General features: G+C 31.1%; 1 protein-coding gene across 6 annotated transcripts in view; it reads left to right on the forward strand.

Moving 5' to 3' along the window:
- Positions 1–20,089, forward strand: part of LOC106458124 (multiple PDZ domain protein-like) — a 198,914-nt gene that overhangs the window by 52,743 nt on the left and 126,082 nt on the right. For all 6 annotated transcript variants that reach the window (XM_022384257.1, XM_022384261.1, XM_022384258.1 and 3 more), the window contains 9 exons: positions 2,585–2,944; positions 4,802–4,958; positions 9,252–9,343; positions 11,885–12,020; positions 12,721–12,864; positions 13,637–13,716; positions 15,464–15,637; positions 16,047–16,523; positions 17,831–18,067. In XM_022384257.1, the coding sequence (XP_022239965.1) occupies positions 2,585–2,944; positions 4,802–4,958; positions 9,252–9,343; positions 11,885–12,020; positions 12,721–12,864; positions 13,637–13,716; positions 15,464–15,637; positions 16,047–16,523; positions 17,831–18,067 (1,857 nt within the window). The remainder of the gene's footprint in view (positions 1–2,584; positions 2,945–4,801; positions 4,959–9,251; positions 9,344–11,884; positions 12,021–12,720; positions 12,865–13,636; positions 13,717–15,463; positions 15,638–16,046; positions 16,524–17,830; positions 18,068–20,089) is intronic.

Here is a 20,089-nt window from a genome sequence, read left to right on the forward strand (position 1 = left end):
CCTGGAGTCTCACCTCCATCGTCCATTGGAGGAAACTATTCAGTAAGGCATGTGGGCTCCACCTCATTTGTTCATCTCACGCTATCTTCATTGGATAGCTGTTTCTTCCTCTTTGGGGTACCTCTTTCTGACTGTTACCATCCTTCAAACTTCAGTGTGGCCATGACTAGGTAAGTTATCTTTTTGATATATATATATTTTTCCCTCCAGGGGCATGTTCCAGTTCTGAGCCACTGGGATGGTGGACCATGGAGGAGTCCTCCTGAACATGTTTGCTTCCATTCAGTAGAGAGTAGGGCAGTGGTGTTCTGCTGGTGTAGATGCACTTCACCCCTGTGAAGGTTGATGTTGCATGCAGCTTCTGTGCAGTTTTTTCCAAAGGGTGAGGTTGCTTATATTTTATAAATGCAATCTACTTCTTGGTGGGACTCAATGGTTGCTATTATGCTCCAGCCTTTAAATGGTCCTAACCAAAGGATGATGTTGCTTTGGAGCAGATCCATAACATTGCAGTTTGCCCCTTCAATTGAGATCCCTCATTCTACCATCAGTTCCCAGTGAGTGTTTTTGGATTAGAACTGGACCAATCAATATAAATCCTTATACATGTATTTGTTGTGCTTCCTTTTCCTCTCTCAATTTGGTTCAGGAACTCCACTTCCGTGTGGTGTTTTCTGGAAGTTGATGTTGCACCCAGCTTCTGTGTGGTTCTGTCTGGAGGGTGCAGTTGCTATATATTTCTAGAAGCGATCCACTTCTGTGTGGTGGGACCTGGAATGTGGCATTGTGCTCTGGTTTCTGTGCAGTCCTATCTGGAAGATAATATTGATTGGGAGGATGGTCCTTCCTTTTACACTCCACCTCAGGGTGTTTTCACTGCCTGAGGCTGATGTTGCACAGTGAGGTGACAATCTGTTTTAGTGTGATATGAACTACCACATTGGCACATCTCATCCTACTGTCATTAAGACTTCAGGTTCCTGGATGTGTGGTTGTTTGTGGATTGGTTTGCACAGTATACACTTCCATTTGACTTAACTTGAGGTGAAGACAGTGTAGATCCTCTTCCTACCGTGGGTTGGAGGTTCTATTCCCAATGCTGCTTCATTTTGGATAGGAGTTGACCAGTTATTTACATAGCACCTTAGCCACTCTATACCTTGGGGCACATCCATTTTAGCCTTCCCCACATTCCTGTCTGTAGATAGTTCTTGTATAGTCTTTTTTTTTTCTATGGGATTGAGATTCCAGTATACTGTGGTTCGGTTTCCAACCCAACCGGTTCTCCTCCAACTTTCTGCCCATGTGTGTGGCATCTATTTCCACACTGGGGGGCAGAGTATACCTGGTACAGAAGTAGTGTGTTTTCCCACGTGTGTTCCTCACCCAAGGATCACACTTTATGGACGTTCTTTGGGCACTTTTGAAGGATACTTCTTTCCCTCCCTACAACTATTCAATGTGGGATTCTAGCTATACATGTGAGAAGCGGTAACGTATCATATCAGAAGTTGTTATTTTCCGATACTGAAAATATATTTTCGATAGATACTTACCTCTTTTCATGCTTCCCACCCTTCCTCTCCACTGAAAACCAGTGCTTTCTTTGTTTCCTAATCTTGAAGTGATAGTTTGGTAGAATTGAATACAAGGAGTCACATGCATCAAGAGGATGTCACACTCCTATTGGTGGAGAATTGTCGCATAATGATTTACATGTGAGATGCAGTTGAACCTCAGTGATCGTGGGGTACGTGGGAGTTCAAGACTTGTAGCATACAATACATTGTTTGCATATAGAGGGCAGCACTGAAAGAGAACAGCTATACATGTGAGAAAAGTAAGTACTTATTGGAAACTATGTTCAGTATAGGAAAATAATAAATTCTTGGATAAATAAAATAAAATGTATTTTGTATGAAAAACTGGCCATTTTTTTATTGCTATACACATATGTTGGTGAAAAGTATGTGATACAAGAAGTGTATATATATATCTTTATTGTATCTGCTGAGCTTAAGGCTAAATATCTCATAACAGACTGTTACAGGATCAGGTAAAACAAAAATTGATGTTGTTATCTACATTAAGCTTAACTACATATAGCTGTAATTAAGAACCATTGCTTGATCAATTAACTTAATGCATATTAAACACCAGTATTGAACAATGAGGATCAATTAAATTATTTTTTTGTTCTTCCATAGTTATCTAAATATTTTGTACAGAAATTTAATTTCTTTTAAAATACTATTTTAAGCTCATTAATCAACAGAGGAATATTTGTAAGTCATGTCTTAACTAAACACTCCTAATAACAGAAACTATGTAGCTGTAATTCAGAGTTTCATTTTAAAATTACTATAAGATTTAGCCTATAGTTAGTTTTCATCTTTGATAAAGGCAGGACAAGAAATACCAATGTTCAATAAGAGAGAATGAGCTTAAAAATACTAATTTTCTTTCTGAGATTTATTTCATCTTTATATTAATTTCTACATTGAAGGGCTTTAGTTTGTAAAAAGAACTGACAAGTAGTTCCTTGTAGATCATTTATCAAGCTTTTATGTTGATTTTATTGCAGGATAAAAGACTTCAGAGTGGTGATCATATCCTTCAAATTGGAGACGTTAATCTTAGAGGGATGAGGTCAGAACAGGTAGCTTCAGTGTTAAGACAGGCCGGGAGTAGAGTTCGATTGATTGTTGCTCGACCTGTAGATCTGTCATTTGTTGACTACAAAACACTCAGCCAAAGTGCTCCCATTGTCCCAACTCACATTCTCTCTGATCCCGATGAAGTAGACCACCAGTTGGCACTCTTTCAACAAAATCAGAAAGGCTATATAGAAGATATACCCTACGATGATGATGATTTTGCACCAAATGGAACTATATACTTAGATAGAACTTTGGCTCAACCAGAACAAGATATAGCCTATTTAGTAAGTACATACTATTAAACAATTGGAGGACAGAAAAACTTTGTACTGTTATACTTTTGTATTTTGTTACTGTTTGGTACATTTCTAGCTTTAAAGATTAATAGTTTTCGTAAAATACAAGCATTCACAAATGAATAAAAAAACAAACAACAGCAAGAAATCACACTTAGTTTTATATTTCATTAGCTAGTTTTTAGTCTGACTTAAATAATATCTTGCGTATTCCCTGTGTAAAAGAGTTTTGTAAATTTGTTGGTCTAGTTCTGGTAGAACAAAAATGCAATTACTAATATGTTGAGGTACTGTGTTATATTATCATGCAAGCTTTATCCCAGTACAGATAATGATGAGATTTATTTTTCACTCCTGATGTAATCAGACAAAAAAAAGATAAACATTGTACCTTTTAGTTGGCAAAGTGGGATTATTATCAGTTACATTCACTATAAGACTATAGTTTTAAGTTTATTGTATTTTTCAACACTACATTTCTTCAGTAGGTTCTTTAGGGGTTTTCTTTGAAGAGTGTATAATAGTATTTCGACCACATTATGTCTGCCTTATCCATTGCTCATGATGCATTTTGCTCAGTACCATAGCTCATCATACTGTCTGGAATACAAAAAACATAGAAATGGTTGGAATGTTATTTATATAAGCCACTCACTAGAATAACTTTTGGTATGTTGTGAACACCTTTTGCTAGTGTAGCATGATTATGAACAGTTATATCTGTTATTGCATTTCGATGTAGGATTATATCCAACCTTATGATAAATAAAATTATGTGAAATGATAACATGAAAACTTAGGACTGTTAAAATTAAAGGACATCCCCAATTGAAAAATGTAGTGTAAACTATCATTTAGTAAATAAAACTTAGGAGAAAAACAAAATTGGTTTTTAGTTTACTTTAGAAGGAATACATGACGGAATGAGAATATATCAAATTTTAACTTGATAATGTGTTTGGTGCATAAAATGAATTAAAGCAGCATATATTCATGTACATGTTTGTGCAGTTATTAAATTATATATCTATGACAGGCAGTTTGTTTGACATATAGACTGTATTTTTGATAAATTTCTCCTTGTCTTTTGGTTTGGTCTCTTTGTTCAATCTTTCATCAGGTCAGCATGGAACCCCCAAAAAATTGTTTCAAAATGATAAAAAAGGCAAGAGAAGTCCATAAAAATAACATTCACAATATTATATGTTGTTGAAAATCTTTAAAGTATTAACTGTAAAATGAGAAATTACAGAGCATTTGACATCTCATGCACACTTTGAAATATATTGGCTATCTCTACTGATTTATAGCTCATTTATTGTAAGTCTGCTTTTATCTTGTTTATGAATTATCAAAAAGAAGTAATAGGAACTGCTTCTTGCTGTTTAAAAACCATGTAGATGTATTACAAATCCTTTGAATGGCACTCTAGAGTGGTCGTATCATTACTCACTGGAAAATGTAGCTACTACCTCCATCAAAGAAACATATTTTTAAAATATTAAATATAAAAAATTAGTACATTTATTTGGATTTGGATTCCATTAGTGCTATGAAGCTGTGATGTTGAAAAATGTCATGCATTGTGGTGCATGTTTCAGCACATATCATATAAGCAAGTATAAAAAATAGGTGAAAAAAACCATTGTTATAGCAGGTTGTTTTAGTAATAGCAAAAATTGTTTGATAGCAAGGTTGACAAATGACTGAAAAAAGCATCAGTGGGGTAAATTCAATGAAACTGTATGTGTTGGATGTGATGTACATGTGGATATGTACATTGAAGTTGTTTATATAATCCTAAGCATCTTCATTAGCTTGTTAACTGCTTTCTTTGTGGTATAGGACCAACAGGAAAGAGAAGAGAAAACTCAATCACCAAGGGAGGAACTTGATGATGAGGATATGGAAAATCTTCCAGAAATGGAAACTTTTGAAGTGGAATTAACAAAAGATCAACAAGGGCTAGGAGTAACTATTGCAGGCTATGTGTGTGAAAAAGGTATACTTTTTTATGTGAACATGGTTGCATGCACACTTCTTTGCTGATTAAAATATGCATTAAATAGGCTAACTCTTTTAAATGTTGATTATTAACTCTGTAGACACAGACTAGTGTATTTTTACCACCTTAAAACCACAAATGTATACATACTATAACTGAAAGTACTTAATGTATCTTCATGAAATTGGACAAGCTTTTAGTAAACATTACAAGTCTTTTCTACACAAAAAATCAGGTTTTTTAATTAAGTATTGTTATGAAAGATTTGTCTGTGAATATGTAGAATGATAGTGTTGACTGGTCCACGTGTAAGGTGATTATCATGTTAAGGTTAAAAACATATTTATTCATTGTACAGTTTTCAAATATCACTTATATGATCTCTAAAACCTCCTAAATGAATACCAAACTTTTTTTTTTCACTAAAACTTTATAATTTATATGTTATTTTTTCATCACTAACTCTGTATGGATTTGGTCCATTTGACCGACCTGGTAATCACCACAAAAAAATAATAAATCTAAATTACTCTTTTTGTCTTTCTAGAATGACTACAGATTGTAGTAGAAAACTACAGTTGTTTATCCTAAGTAGCTTAAAGGTCATAACAGTTTACATTTGTTTCTACTTAATTTTATTGCACTTTGAAATGGGTATAACTAATAATCCTGCCATACAGACTGTAAGTTATGGCCATTGAATAACGTAATGCATAAATGGAGAAATTTTTTTATTGTAATTATAATTTTTCATTATCTAACCTAATAAATTCTTATTTTTACATTTTAGTTACTTTTATAAGAATAAATAAAAAATATACATAAAAGCAATTAATGTTTGGTCTTTTATTTTTATTTTTTTGCTGTTGGCTTGCTAAGGAAATTTAAGCCTCCTTTTTTTGTAATGGTATATTAAATAATTTTTACTTATGAATATAAGAACACAGAATAATAATACACACAAAAAAAAACAATTTCTTATAATTATTATAATTTAACTCTCTTGTTACAGATGTATCAAAGGGCATGTGATGATGTTTTAGTTATTTTCAAAATTTAATTAAACTTTATTATCAACATATGTCAACTTTTTTTAATATTTTCTTTTGAATTATAAACTACATTTTGATGCCAATTTTATTAAATATCCTTTTTTGGATGTCACACTGCATGACCTCTTGTGTTGTTGGTCATTTGATATTGTATTATGCCTACAATATAATATCTGTAGTGGTTAATGAATTAGAAACTCGAATGTCAGACACTGACAAGCTACAATGTAAAATATGAACCACTTGCATTTTTGATTTACTGAGATATCAATATACTTAACCAGACTACCAGAGTAGTTCCTCCCACTACTCCACTTTCTTGAAACCCCTTATTTACTCATGCCTACTTCTCTTGAGTACATGTTTGTAACCAATAGAAAGAGCACATTCCAAACTTTGTAAATCTCACAGTCGTTAAGAATTATCTTGAAGGGGAAAACCTGAGTTTTATTGAAAATTTTGAAATCTGTTGACTAAGTTGTTGCTCTGAACAGAAATGATATTTTTTAAACCCACATTTAGCTTTGCCCTATCACTGAACATGCTTGTCCTTTCAGCCTTTGAGGTGTTATAGTGTGATGGCCAGTCCCACATTTTGTTGGTAAAAGAATAGTTCAAAAGTTGGCAGTAGGTGGTGTTGACTAGCTGCCTTCCTTGTAGTCTGTCACTGTTAAATTAGAGATGGCTAGCATGGATAGCCCTTGTGTAGCTTTGCTCAAAATTCAAAATGAATTAAACCATGTAGCTCAGCTAGAAAGCCAGATAAATTACAGTGGTTTTATGTCTACCAGTATAGTAATTTGATAATTATCGTTTTTCTAAAATGCATCTTTGAAATCTATAAAAATTAATTTGTCTTCCCACTCCACTTGAGAGAATAAACGAGGCTTACATTGAGGTTTAGCAAGTGGCTCATGAGTGCAAGTCAATTTTGCAACATTGTAACTACTAGAAACCATCATTTTTCTACATATTTTTTAATCTATTATTCTATGTTTTAAGAGAAGTAACTAAAAATTCACACACACACACACACACATGTTCACACTTTGTACACATATGCTGTTAAATTCCAACAATTCTGGAAGGATAACTAACATTCAAATACATAGACCAAGTTTATTAGATTGGCCTGGTCTTTATACAGAGCCATATCATAAACATTTTCTCACATTTTTGTTACTATAGACAAAATTCGTTGTAACTACTGTACTAAAAAGAAGCCAATAAATCCTCTTCCACTGTTTTCTTATAGCCAGGGTTATGAAAAACTCTGAGAGAATCTCGGTTTCCTGCACCACAAATACTTGTTTGCTATCACTGGTGCTGTATTATGGCATCACCACGTAAACAATCTAATGGCAGCAGTGGTGATTCATCATTTTATGTTCAGCAGGTTCTACTTCAGCTGCTAACATTAAAATAAACTTAGGAAGTAAATGTGAAAACGTTAGAAGTAGAAACTAAAGAGAAGAAGCACTTTGGAACTTTGTAGTCAATACTAAAAAGGACAGAACAGTACAACTCATTTTATTTATGGTGGTTATGAGTTCAGTCAAACTGACTGAATGTGTATAGAGTTAGGGTAGAAAAAAAAAGCAGATAAAATATAAATTTTTAGTGAAAAAAGAATGTTTAATATTTATTTATGAGGTTTTAGAAATTACACAAATACAATTTGATAATTTTCAGATGAAGAAAAGTATTTTTAATCATAAACTGAAAACCACTTTGCACTCAGAGCAGTCAACACACTGACTCCGCATATTCATGGACAAATTTTTAGTAAAAATACTGAATTAAAAAATCTCATTTTTTGTGTACAAAAGACTAGTAATGTTTATTAAATGCTTAAAAAACATGCTAAAACTTATAGTATGGAAACTCTGATGGTCACTTTGGGGTCACAGTGTGGGTTGTAATCCACCAAGATAATAGTGAAAAGGTTAACCAGGTTTTTAACTAAGGCAGAAGTGCCTTGAAATAATTTCCATAGCTACTTAATCTGAACTTGGGCAAATTTCAATCTGTAGGCAAAACATCTAAAATTCTGAACTGAGAACAACCTAGCATTATATTGTCATTTGGAAAATTAAAACTTTGTCTTTCTATTGGCTATAATTGATGTAATAGAAAATGTAAGGGAGAATTATTAGCAATTTTGATAGAGAGGATGTGGCAAAGTAGGTCAAAGTATGCTTGTCACAACCTTTCACAGAGTTACATTCAAAATTTAATTAAAACTACTATATTATTAATGTATATAAATAAATTTGACACCAAAACATAGTTAATAAATCAAATCTTAATATTATTTAAATTTTACTTTCTTAATTTCAAAGAGAAATATTTAAATAAATTCTCAATCTCCCCTTGTTTGTGTAACATAGCATTTGTTTAATAATGGCTGGAGACTTTTGTAATGATGATGACAAAACCTTGTCGAAACGTTGTACATTTGCTGTTGTATTAAAGTTTTTCTTCATTACCCATTCAAGCCGTCTCCAGCCATTATTAGTCTCAAAGTGGGTTCCTCGTCATCGAAATAGCATTTGTTTGCTCTGACTTACCCATTTTCTATTTTTGATCCCCTTTATAACATTTTAAGTTTAATGTATATTATTCATTATAGTACAGACATTACAAAGGCATAGTGTAATTGTTTATGGAAATATAAATTAGAAAGCTAGATCCAACACAGCAAGAAAGTTAAGCATTGTATCCAATAGTCAAACTAAAATTGTATTATTTTACTTAACGTTTGAAGTAATGCAAGAGAGTATAAACTATGCTTAGTTTAAGGAAAATAGTAGTAAGTTAATCTGATGAATATCATGATGACAAAACTATTTGTTATTCAACTTTAGTGCAGCATATGCTTTCTTTATGAACAAAGTTAATTGTCTTTTTTAAATTAAACTTCCTGCTAAGTACTGGTATGTAACATGAAGGAGAGTAGGACTTGGAAAAGAAGTATCTTAATATGGAGATTTTTACTTAAACTTTAAAATCCAGTCAACTTTCTGAATATACACAGACCAAAATAAATTTGTTGAACTGAATTTTGCAATGATAAACAAATTGAGTCTCATTCATTATTAACTATCAACACTTTGATTATTTTGTGTTAAAATATTATTGATTGTTTTTTGGTTTATATTCTTTGAACTTTTGAAATTCAGTAGGATAATAACTTAGAAGGTTTAACTCTGAAAGTTGTTGTTTTTATTTCTGGTAGAAGAGTTATCTGGAATATTTGTGAAAAGTATTGCCAAAGGGAGTGCTGCTGATATAAGCAAGCAGATCCTAGTCAATGACCAGATTATTGAGGTTAGCCAACTTTTTTTATAAATTTTATAACCATTTCTTTGTATTTTGTTGATAGTGAAATCAAACAACCTTTTTTGTAGAATTGAATTGATTAAATATTTGTATCTTAGGGAATGTAGGTGTCAAAGTTGATGCTTAGTATAAACATAATAGAAAACAAGAGATGAAACTTGAATAATATGAAATATTAGGTGTTTTGCAGAAAGCTAAATTAAGATCTTAATGTCACTTTTTGTGAGTCTTGCAATATAACTTGTAGTGGCTTGAAATTGAACACTAAATATTAATGCTCAATCTTAAATGGCAGATTGTGTTCATATGGTATTGATGATATTCTGTGAAAGCAAGACTATTGTTAAAAATAGACTGATTTGCCTGACTTGGTGTTACAATGTCATCTTACCCATCTTATGAATTTTATTCTTTTGTTATTTCTAAGGTAGATAAACAGCATATAATTTTTATTTGCAAAGCAATCTAAAACTTTATGTACATATTCAAGATCAAATCAAGGAAGCTTTGTTTAACACTGGTTTACTGTCATGATGAATTGGTTTAATTTCTGTTGCAATCCTAATAGTAAAACATAAACAACTTGTAGGATAATTAAGATTTATGTTAAAAACACTGTTTTTAAAATTACATAGTTGTGCAACCAGTGGCCTTCATTGTTTTTTATTTTTGTGATAGTGTACAAATTGTAGTTCCTAATACTACTTATTGAAAAATAGCTCTTTGTTTATAAGAAAAAGTGCACTTATTACCATAATTATGATGCAAAAGAAGGCTAAAAACTTCATGATAAAATATATGGTTCTAAAAAATCGTATTTCTAAAGTTGTATTTCACTGTTACTTTTCAATTTATAAAAATTAATAATAGCCCAATAAAATTACTTAACCCGATGGAGACAGTCTTGGGTATCTTGCACAACTTTGTAACCTCCATACAACTGAGAAACTATACATATTATAACTCTGAATGGACTTAATGTATCTTCACAAAATTTGGTCATCTTTTAGTAATTATTACAAGTATGTTGTACATAAAAATTAGAATTTTTAAAAAGTATTTCTTTTAAGAACTGTCTCTGAACTTATTTTAGTCAGTCTAACCCAGACTCTGACCAGTCTAAGTGCAAGGTGATCTTTATTGTAAGATTAAAAAATTTTTTTTTATATATTTTATATATATTTATATATTTTTTTATATTTTATTTCTTATTTTCTTTATTCTGACACTATATAGAGACTTGTTTTATTTGACTGACCGTATAATCACCTTAAAACAAAAATACAAAATGTAAATTACCCCTTTTTTTTTCTAGAATTACTGCTCATTTTAACAGACAGTTACACACAGTTAATAGATTTTTGATTTAATTTTATGCCCTTAAAGTTGAATGTAGACTCTTTCATCTACACCAATGGCTATTTATTACACAGCATAACATTGTGTAAACAACGAATCCAAGTGCATAAATGCTCTTGCACTTGATGCTTACTGTCATTAATCACGAGTATTTTGTTTATTTAATTTAACTTAAAATTCCTTATATAACATGATAAGTTTCTGATTCTTGCATTTTAGTTTCTCTAATAACATAAAAACCAAGAAATTTAATACTTATGTCTTAAATCTTGTCTTTTTCAGCTTTTGTACTCTTATGATAGAAGCATATGTCAAACACTAAGCTTAATTCTTAATAACAATAGTGTTTTTCAAACTTTTTTTGGCACGTGTGTAATGTCAATCTTAAAAACTAAAATTTTTTTAAAAACAACAATTATTTTATACACAATTCAATAAAAATGAGATTGTTTCCAAGTCTCCCTGTGGGTTAATAGTCCTTATAAATTCAGGTGCTAGTACATTAGTTGCAGGCTTAAAAGTAAATATAAACAATTTATGGAAAAATTAAGGGGTATGTTAGAAGTAGTGGTTTTATAATTACAAGCATAACCTGTGAAAACTTAAGTTGTATTTCCATGTTACTTTTGTCCTCATCTGCTTACTACAAATTGGTAAATGTCAAAAATTCCATATGCACCCAAAAATAAAATGTTTTGGCTCATAATACAGATGTAGTTCCAATATACATATATAAGAATTATAGTTCAGTCCAGTATAAAGATTACTTAACTGTACTTGTAGAGTCACGTTCTAGTATTTTAGTTACAGTGAATTGTCTTTTCTTACAGAAAATTTTGCAAGTGACCAATGTGTAGACAAAAATTATGGTATTTTCACAAACTGTTTGTTGTAGACATAATGTCCTATAATTTTGAAGTTCGTAAATTATAAGATGCTATTGCAGTATGAAATAAAAACCATGAAGTCTTTACAGTCTTCAGTGTTAAACAGCTTTATCAATAGCAAATAAATGAGTTATTATTCATTTCTAAATTTCACATGGACTTATTAGTGAGATCTTAAAAGTCTTATTGTTTAGTTGTAAGTTTATAGTGGACCCTTGGAATATTTTATAATATAGTAAAAATAGATATGGTTAGTCATACTACTTTTCTTTCGTACCACCAGGTTGATGGACGTCCCCTTCATGGCTACACTAATCACCAGGCTGTTGAAGTGTTACGCAACACAGGAAAAGTGGTGAAGCTTAGACTGGCTCGCTACCTACGAGGTGCTAAGTATGAAGAAATACAGCAGGCTGTGGGTAAGGGACAGTTTACAAACAAATACTAGTTCATTTTATCAACTCTTATTTGGCTCATATACTGTGTTATGTTTCATGGGATGGTTTTCATAATTAGATTATTAGTGTTTTGTTATGATTAAATCTCAGTATCTTTTAATGTGTTTCATCCTAAAATTGTTTTCAGCATTCTCATGGATTTGTTTTTGTTTTGAAGGTAGTTGAAGTAGAGATGATTCTCAGTAGATTATAACTTAAACTTGTGATTTATTGACATACAATACTGCTTGTTCTGAAAACTTTTTTATTCTTATTGAAACATCTCTAATTTTATATGAATATAAAAGACTTTTTAACATGAGCATGTCTGAAAGGACCATTTTCTGAAAGCATATACGTTATCAATTCTATGGTCTTTTGATGTATTATTTTATTATAATTTACATGCTTTTAAGAAAAGTGAACTTATCTTCATTTCTTTCCATATAATGTACATTGGTTATCTATTTGCAATAACTGTGCTTTTAGTTAAGTGTTAAGTCCATGCTTGTAACTTTGGTTGCTTTTGAAGCTCATATAATTGTAATTTTTTAGTAAAGTATTTTTATTAAGTTATTATTATGTAAGCTTGGTATGTCCTAGTAACTCCTTTAGGTATAAGAAATTATATTTGTAGATGTTTGTGTGATGTATAAGTGGTTTATTTTATCTTATCTTGCAGCTAGTGGAGAACTTAGTACCCCTGTGCCTCCCCCAGCTCCTGTCATTACACAATACACAAATTCCTCACCTTATGAAGTAATTAATGCTGTAAATTCAGAAGTAAATATAGATGACATCAGTATCCTTATCAATGATGACTACAGTAAGTATCTTTCACTTTTTTCTAAACTGTTTTTGTTTTCTAAATTCTGCAATCAAGTTTGTTTAATTGAATTACAGTTGTCTGGAATTTAGGCTTCTTTGAAAAAAAAATGCAAGTTTTAAAATTATTTATAAATTCAGCTGGTTTAAATATAATTTTTTATGGCTGTTTTGGTGGAAAATGCAGGTGTAAAAGGCACTTTGGTGTTGTTATGAAAGAACATTTAACATTGTAATATACAGACAAATGGTAGTGATTAACTTTATTATTATCTGGAGAATAAAAGGTCATTTTTTCTTTCTAAATTTATTGCCAAAATGTCTAAATCCCTCCAGTATGCACTAAAATTTTGAAAAACAACACATTATGGCTTCCAAGCTTGTTTTAGTTTATTTATAGTTATGTTACATTTGAAAATAAATTTTTTTCTGGTTTGTATACTAGCTGACATATGTATTTAATGCATGGGAAAGACATAGACCCCAGACCCTACCTAAGAGCACATGCCAAGTTTGGTTGAGATCTGTCAAAAAATGGGCATGAAAAGCAGATACATAGATGACAATTCTGCTTCATATATATTTAGTTATAAGTTGATATAAAAGATTGAATTACTAATGTGAGTTTCTGACTGTGAGAAAAGATTTTGAAAGCAAGTTTAAATAAAAACTGGAAAAAATATTGATATCTTGTGTATGATAATGTTTAGTTGTAACTACCATAACTTAATATATATATTTCTCTTTATTCACAATATGTAACTATTGTTTAGCTGGATCTTTGGATGCAAGCACCGAAGCAGTTATTAAAGCCAAATGGAATAAAATAATGGGTCCTGGTTTTGATATTGTGGTATGTTTTAGTAGTTTATACCATTTTATGTGTGGATCATCTTAATAATTGCATTAGATAATCATCCTCATACCAAGAAATTACTGTTTTTTGGAAGCATTGAACAAATTACCATTAACACAGTAACATTTGTTTTACATATTTGTGAACAAAGATTGAAGAACAGATTGTTCTTAATGTGTTGCATAAAGATTATATTGTTTAGGTGAGAGAGAGAGAAACTTTTCCTTGTGGGGAGTTTTATGTTAAGAAATACAATATATTAAAATTTTATTATATATTTCACATCAATGAGTGATTTCAATAATTTCAGCACATTTTGTGTCTTTTCATAGACCTCACCATATCTAAAACACACATACCTCAAAATAAAGTGTGATAATCATTGAATATTTTTTAACCCAAATTTTTTGTTAAGGAAAATTTACGTTTTGAAATGAAATAAGAAACACTGCTTGACACAGCCGTATACTGTACAATTAACAGTGTGCCCATAATTGTTGACTTGAAAGGTGAATTTAACACACACTCATGCAATAGCAACAATGCAATCACAGGACTTGTGATATCTTGTACTATCCCACTTTATTGAAAGAAATTTTGAAGTATAGTAACAAGTATATTACAAAAATTAAATATAAAGTATTATTTTAATATATCTTATTTACAAAAGTTACCTCTGTACTAATTTTAGAAATTATGAACAGCTGTTTCATAAAGATCCATCCCCTTCACTAATCTGTGAGACTCATGCCAGAGCAAAGTACACTATAAGATTCCATTAGTTTAAAATTACCAGCAGAAGTTTTTGGGAAGTGTAAAGGAACTACCAAAGTATGGTGAAAAAATTACCATAAGCTCCAGAACAAGGTTTTGTTTACATCATTCAACATTTTGTTTCTAGGACATCTTCAGGAGCAACCTATTACTTGCACTGCTATAGACTCACAATGTGTTACAGACTATGCACTTTTAAGTGTATTCTATAGGCCAGTGAAGAGTATGTAACAAGATCACAAATATTCATTTGTTTACATTAAAACAAAAAATATACAATGACACAAAGATATGTGTGCAGCATAAAGTTATTGTGAAAATCATTTAACCATTGGTGTAAAAAAAGGTACAGAACATAAAATAAACAATTGTAGGATAAATCATAATTAAAAGAAGAAAAAGATAAGTTAGCTAGAGGTTAATAAACAAATATCTATGATCATATTGCCATCCTGTATTACAATTAATTTATGTCTTAAATTTTGAAATTTTTTTTATATTTATAGTCAAGAAAAAGTTGATTTAAGACTTTCACATGTCCAACAAATCTGTTGTGAAATGTACAATATTTTTTTTAATGTAAAATTCATTGCATATTTTATATGGTGCACATAGCAAACATGGCTTTCTGTTTACATTTGCTAAGGTTATTTTTAATGCATTTTATTAATTTTGTGCTTGTTTAATGTGAGCATATCATGCACTGAATGCAAAAAATTTAAACAAAAATGTAAGTTAGCATTTGTGCTGCTTTGTGGAAAATGCATGATCAAAAAGTCTACCATGAGGTCTGGTCAAAAGCTGTGATTGCTGTTGTATGTTTGGGATTTTAGCTTTTATTCATCTGAAGTATGTATAAAATCTGGATATTAAAAATATATTTATTATTGATTGCACACTTATTACATAGTTTCTAATTATTCATAAAGTCATTCTCCACCTGACATAAGTGCTTATCTCTGAATTCTAGGTTGCTCAGTTGTCAAAGTTTCATCCTGGGGGTGGTCTAGGAATCAGCTTGGAGGGGACTGTTGATGTTGAAGAAGGAAAAGAGATCAGACCACATCATTATATACGTTCTATTCTCAGTGATGGCCCTGTTGGCTTGAATGGAAAACTTCAGAGTGGCGATGAGCTTTTAGAAGTGAGTCAGTCATTTTTGGAATCTTTTCATTTTCATAATTTTTGTGTTCACAGGTTTTGTTTAAAGTTAGTTTCTGTAACAGTTTTAATCACATTGTGGTGACCCTTGGTTTTCTTGAAAATGGATTGCATTGCAGTTATATAATATTGTTAATACCAAATTTCTTTTGAATTTAAAGCTACTGTGGTGTAGTTGCTTGCATTATGATGTAACCTCTGAAAAGATATTGAATTCAGTAGAATAGATAAATATGAGTTTTATGCCTTGAGTTAATGATGAAGACTTTAGAATAAATACTTAATTTATTTGAAGGAAAAAATTCCATATAGCTATTAGTGAATTATTGAAAGGTTTCTAAATGTATTTAGTTTATGAAATTTTATGAATATATTCATTGGTTTCTTATTAGGTGAATGGTCAGAAACTTCTGGGACTTAGTTATGTTCAAGTGGTGGCTATATTAAAAGAGCTTCCAGTTCATGTCCGTATGGTCTGTGCTAGATGCCTTCCTTCTGAAACAGATGATATTTTGCCTCTGTCCACCAGTGTTAGTGATCCTTTGGTCCTTCAGGTCAATGCATTAAATCGAGATTACACAGAAGCCATGACCTCAAGTATGACGATGGACTCTCCGTCCCAGCATCTGAGTGGTAGCCTCACTTCATTGACTCCACTGTCTGAGAGACTAGTCAAAGCTAAATCTGATGGATCATTAGCCGTTGGTGCTTCTACAGCTTCAGCAATCACACTAGAATCATCATTTAGCAAAGTCCGGTCAAGATCACTGGAGCCACTCACTGGGTTGGCCATGTGGACCAGTGAACCTCAAATTATAGAGCTGGTTAAGGGAGATCGAGGATTGGGCTTCAGTATCTTGGACTATCAGGTAAACTGTGGGGTTAAAATTATATTTGAATTCATGTTGATAAACCAACTGTCATTAAAACTTTAGTGTTGTTTTATTTATGTCAAAAGCCTAGCTTGTTTTGGTTTAAAAACATGTAGATGATTTTATCAAAATTTTACATTTTGTAGTTTTTCGAAATTAAAATTGAGTGAAATGTAATGTAAATGGATGCATAAAGACATGTAAAGCAAGTAACTTGTGAATGATACAGAAGTTGCATAAATTAAGTTCTTCTATAATAAATTTTAGATATAAGTATAATGCTAGTCTTCTTTTGAATAAAATTATCATGTGAAAGGAATACTTATGTTTTGTTACATCATGTAAGTGAAAGGATTGGTATTAACTATTATAGCTAAAAAACTTTATAAACTACTCTTCCTCATTATGTATTATAAACAATTAGCAACAATCCTTCAGTGTAGTTTTATGCAGTGATTAATGTGTTTGGATTCATGAACACAAATTAATAACTAACTTCTGATCCTGAGCAAGCTGAAAATTGTAATTATTATTAAATGAAATTGATATAAAATACAAAATGTGACTAATTATTAGCATTAAACAATCTATGTAAAATCTAGTTTATGTTAGTTATTTACAGTACAGTTTGGAAGACTGATAATTAAAGCTGAAATGAAGGTTATGTTTATTATAAGGCTTAACAATATAGAGTGATAGAAGTCTAATATCTTATAGTAAATAGGTTGCATTGAGTTATAAGCTACAACTAGAATCTGAAAATTTGACCACTTAAGTTAAATTTTAACCCATATGCTAATCCAGTAATGAAAAGTAAGATCTGTGAAATTATCAATTTCAAATTAACATAGCAAACTAGAATAATGTGTTCAAATGTGGTTAGTAGTGACTGAATATTTCAATCCTTTTAAAATTAAAATGAGGATTTAACATACAGTTTCATCATTTCTCCTGTATTCAACTTTACAGACATTTAATTTACAATTTAAACATAAAAAATGTATCCTGTAAACTGTTACAAAGTTCTGTGGAACATATTACATTGTTTTAAGAAATTGCATTATAATAATTTCATATTTAAAAGTTTTAATTTATAATATACCTTGTAAGACTTTAGAGTTTTGTGTAAGCATGGATCATGTTTTAGAGTATTAACTATAGCTGAAGATTATTTGTTTCTTGGAAGAGTGGAAAAGCTTCTAACATCCAAGCAGAGTTTTATAACACATACTAATATATGTTTAATCTTATGTAAATAAGAACGACCTGCCAATGTGTCTAGTAATATTTTAATTTTCTTACAGGATCCTATGAATCCAAATGAGACTGTGATTGTAATCCGTAGTTTAGTCCCAGGAGGTGTGGCTCAGCAAGATGGGAGACTCATTCCTGGTGATCGTTTGTTGAGTGTCAACGATATAAACTTAGAGAATGCTAGTCTGGACACAGCTGTGCAAGCCCTGAAAGGAGCACCCAAGGGAGTAGTGCGCATTAGCGTTGCCAAGCCCCTCCCCCTGCCCGAGAGCAGCCAGGGAAACCAGGTGAGTGACCCTTTTGTCTCTCGGGTGGGTGGGGGTAGGGGGATGGATTCAAACACATCTGTACCATCACTGGTCAAGTCGGAAAGCTTCTAGAAATATCTACTATTGTGTCCAGTTGTAGTTTGATGATTAAAAGGGTTTAGATTGGAAGCCACTTACTATCACTGATTGTGAATTTTTAGAAATATCAGCTAGTATCTATCTGTACGGGGTATGGCTTTTTGATAGAACCAACCTACAGATCATTTCTAAGAGAGATCAACTAACGTGTCATACTGTAAGTCAGTAAAGGTGTGCTCAAACTGAAATTCAAGATTTTCTAGAGATGTGTGGTTCTTTATAAGTAGGTAGGGAACTGTATTATAATTGTCAGTTTCATCAGCTGATATATCTGTCTGTACTTGGTAGGTAGATCTAATGGATGAGGTAATATTTAAAGACTTTTATGTTTATTGTCAATTTACTTTGTTATTGAAATAGCTTTAAATCATAGGGTAACTTTGCTTTTTGCAGTTATGCTATGTTGGTACACAATTATCTTACATTAAAGTGAAAGAAAGAAATATGATTTTTTTTATTATTTAGCCAAATCAATATTAGATTTAATTGTTCATTTTATTTTTATGTTGTGTAGAAGATTGAATGTGTATTTCTTTTTTGCTTCTTGTTTTGTATATCATGCATTTGGATTCACCAATTGTCATTAAAGTTATTTAATTAATGAAAGCTTTATCAATATATGAAAAATGCATGGTTGGTGTCCTTCTAAAAGAGAAAAGTAATGTAGTCATGCATCAAATAAATTGTACACTTACTTTTTTCTGGACATGTTGAAATTTAAGCACTGATCAGTGATGATATATATATATATATATACACACACACACACACATATAGCACTGCATGCTTTGGGGTGCTGTTTGTTCATATATCCTATTTTAAAAGCAGTTCTGAATGATGTATAGCTTAACTCGTTTTTTTTAAGCTGTGTGGTTAATGTGTGTGTTTTTACTGTAGTGTGTGTGTGGCTGGGTGTTTTTATATTAACTTTTGGTACAGGATCCACAATAAAACATTTTCTTTTGCTAGTCATGTACTTCTAGACATATAGTTTTTACACTTTTTTTCTGAGAAGTATTTGTCCTATACTTACATAATCAAGAAAAAATATGCTTCCATATTTTTTTTAATCATTGTTAAGATAGTTTTTAATTCTAATCACATCATATTCATCCTTATCAGGATACTAAGACGACTTTGTAATGCTTTATCCCAACATATTAACATCAAGAATAATTTGTTAAACATTTTTTAAATTTGTTAGTCTTACTGTTTTCAAACACAATCTACCACATCATAAGTAATCTTGATTTTTGTTGAATCTTTTTAATTGTAACCACTTGCATTAATTTGATAAATTATTTGAAAGATTATTAATTCATCACTAAGCTGTTTTTAAAACCATTCTACATTAAACCAAAGACTTCAATTTAGTATTCTGTTATTGAAGTTTTGTACATGCGAGTCAGCTTTAAGCCTTTAAAACTTTATATTAAGGGTTTCTTACATGTATGATGCAATGAATTTCATGTAATTGATTGTAAGTCATGTAGAAGTAGCCTATTAAATGGAAAGAATTAGTATATTGCAATTAATTTGTGAAACTAATGAAAAAATCAGGTAATTGAGTGTAAAACTTAAGATCAAACAGTAATATAAACTCAAAATTACAATTGAGCTGAGCATGTAAAAAACAATATAAAAGTTATATTACTTGGAAAAATATTTGCCTGTTATATTTCTTAAATTTTATGTCGAGAAAAAAGCCAATATTTAATCTGGCTTTTCCAAATGTTATCCTTTAAAGCCCCCCCACCCCTCCCCCAGCTCAGGTTTGCACTTCTACGATTACTTTATTAGTAGATAAATTTTAATTTTCCATTAAGTTTAGCTACTTGGTCAAAGTACAATTTTAAAGTAAGCCATGAGGAAATATAAAGTATATAAAGCTAGATAATTTTA

The sequence above is a fragment of the Limulus polyphemus genome, unplaced genomic scaffold (genome assembly GCF_000517525.1).
Source record: "Limulus polyphemus unplaced genomic scaffold, Limulus_polyphemus-2.1.2 Scaffold418, whole genome shotgun sequence".
Classification (NCBI taxonomy): domain Eukaryota; kingdom Metazoa; phylum Arthropoda; class Merostomata; order Xiphosura; family Limulidae; genus Limulus; species Limulus polyphemus.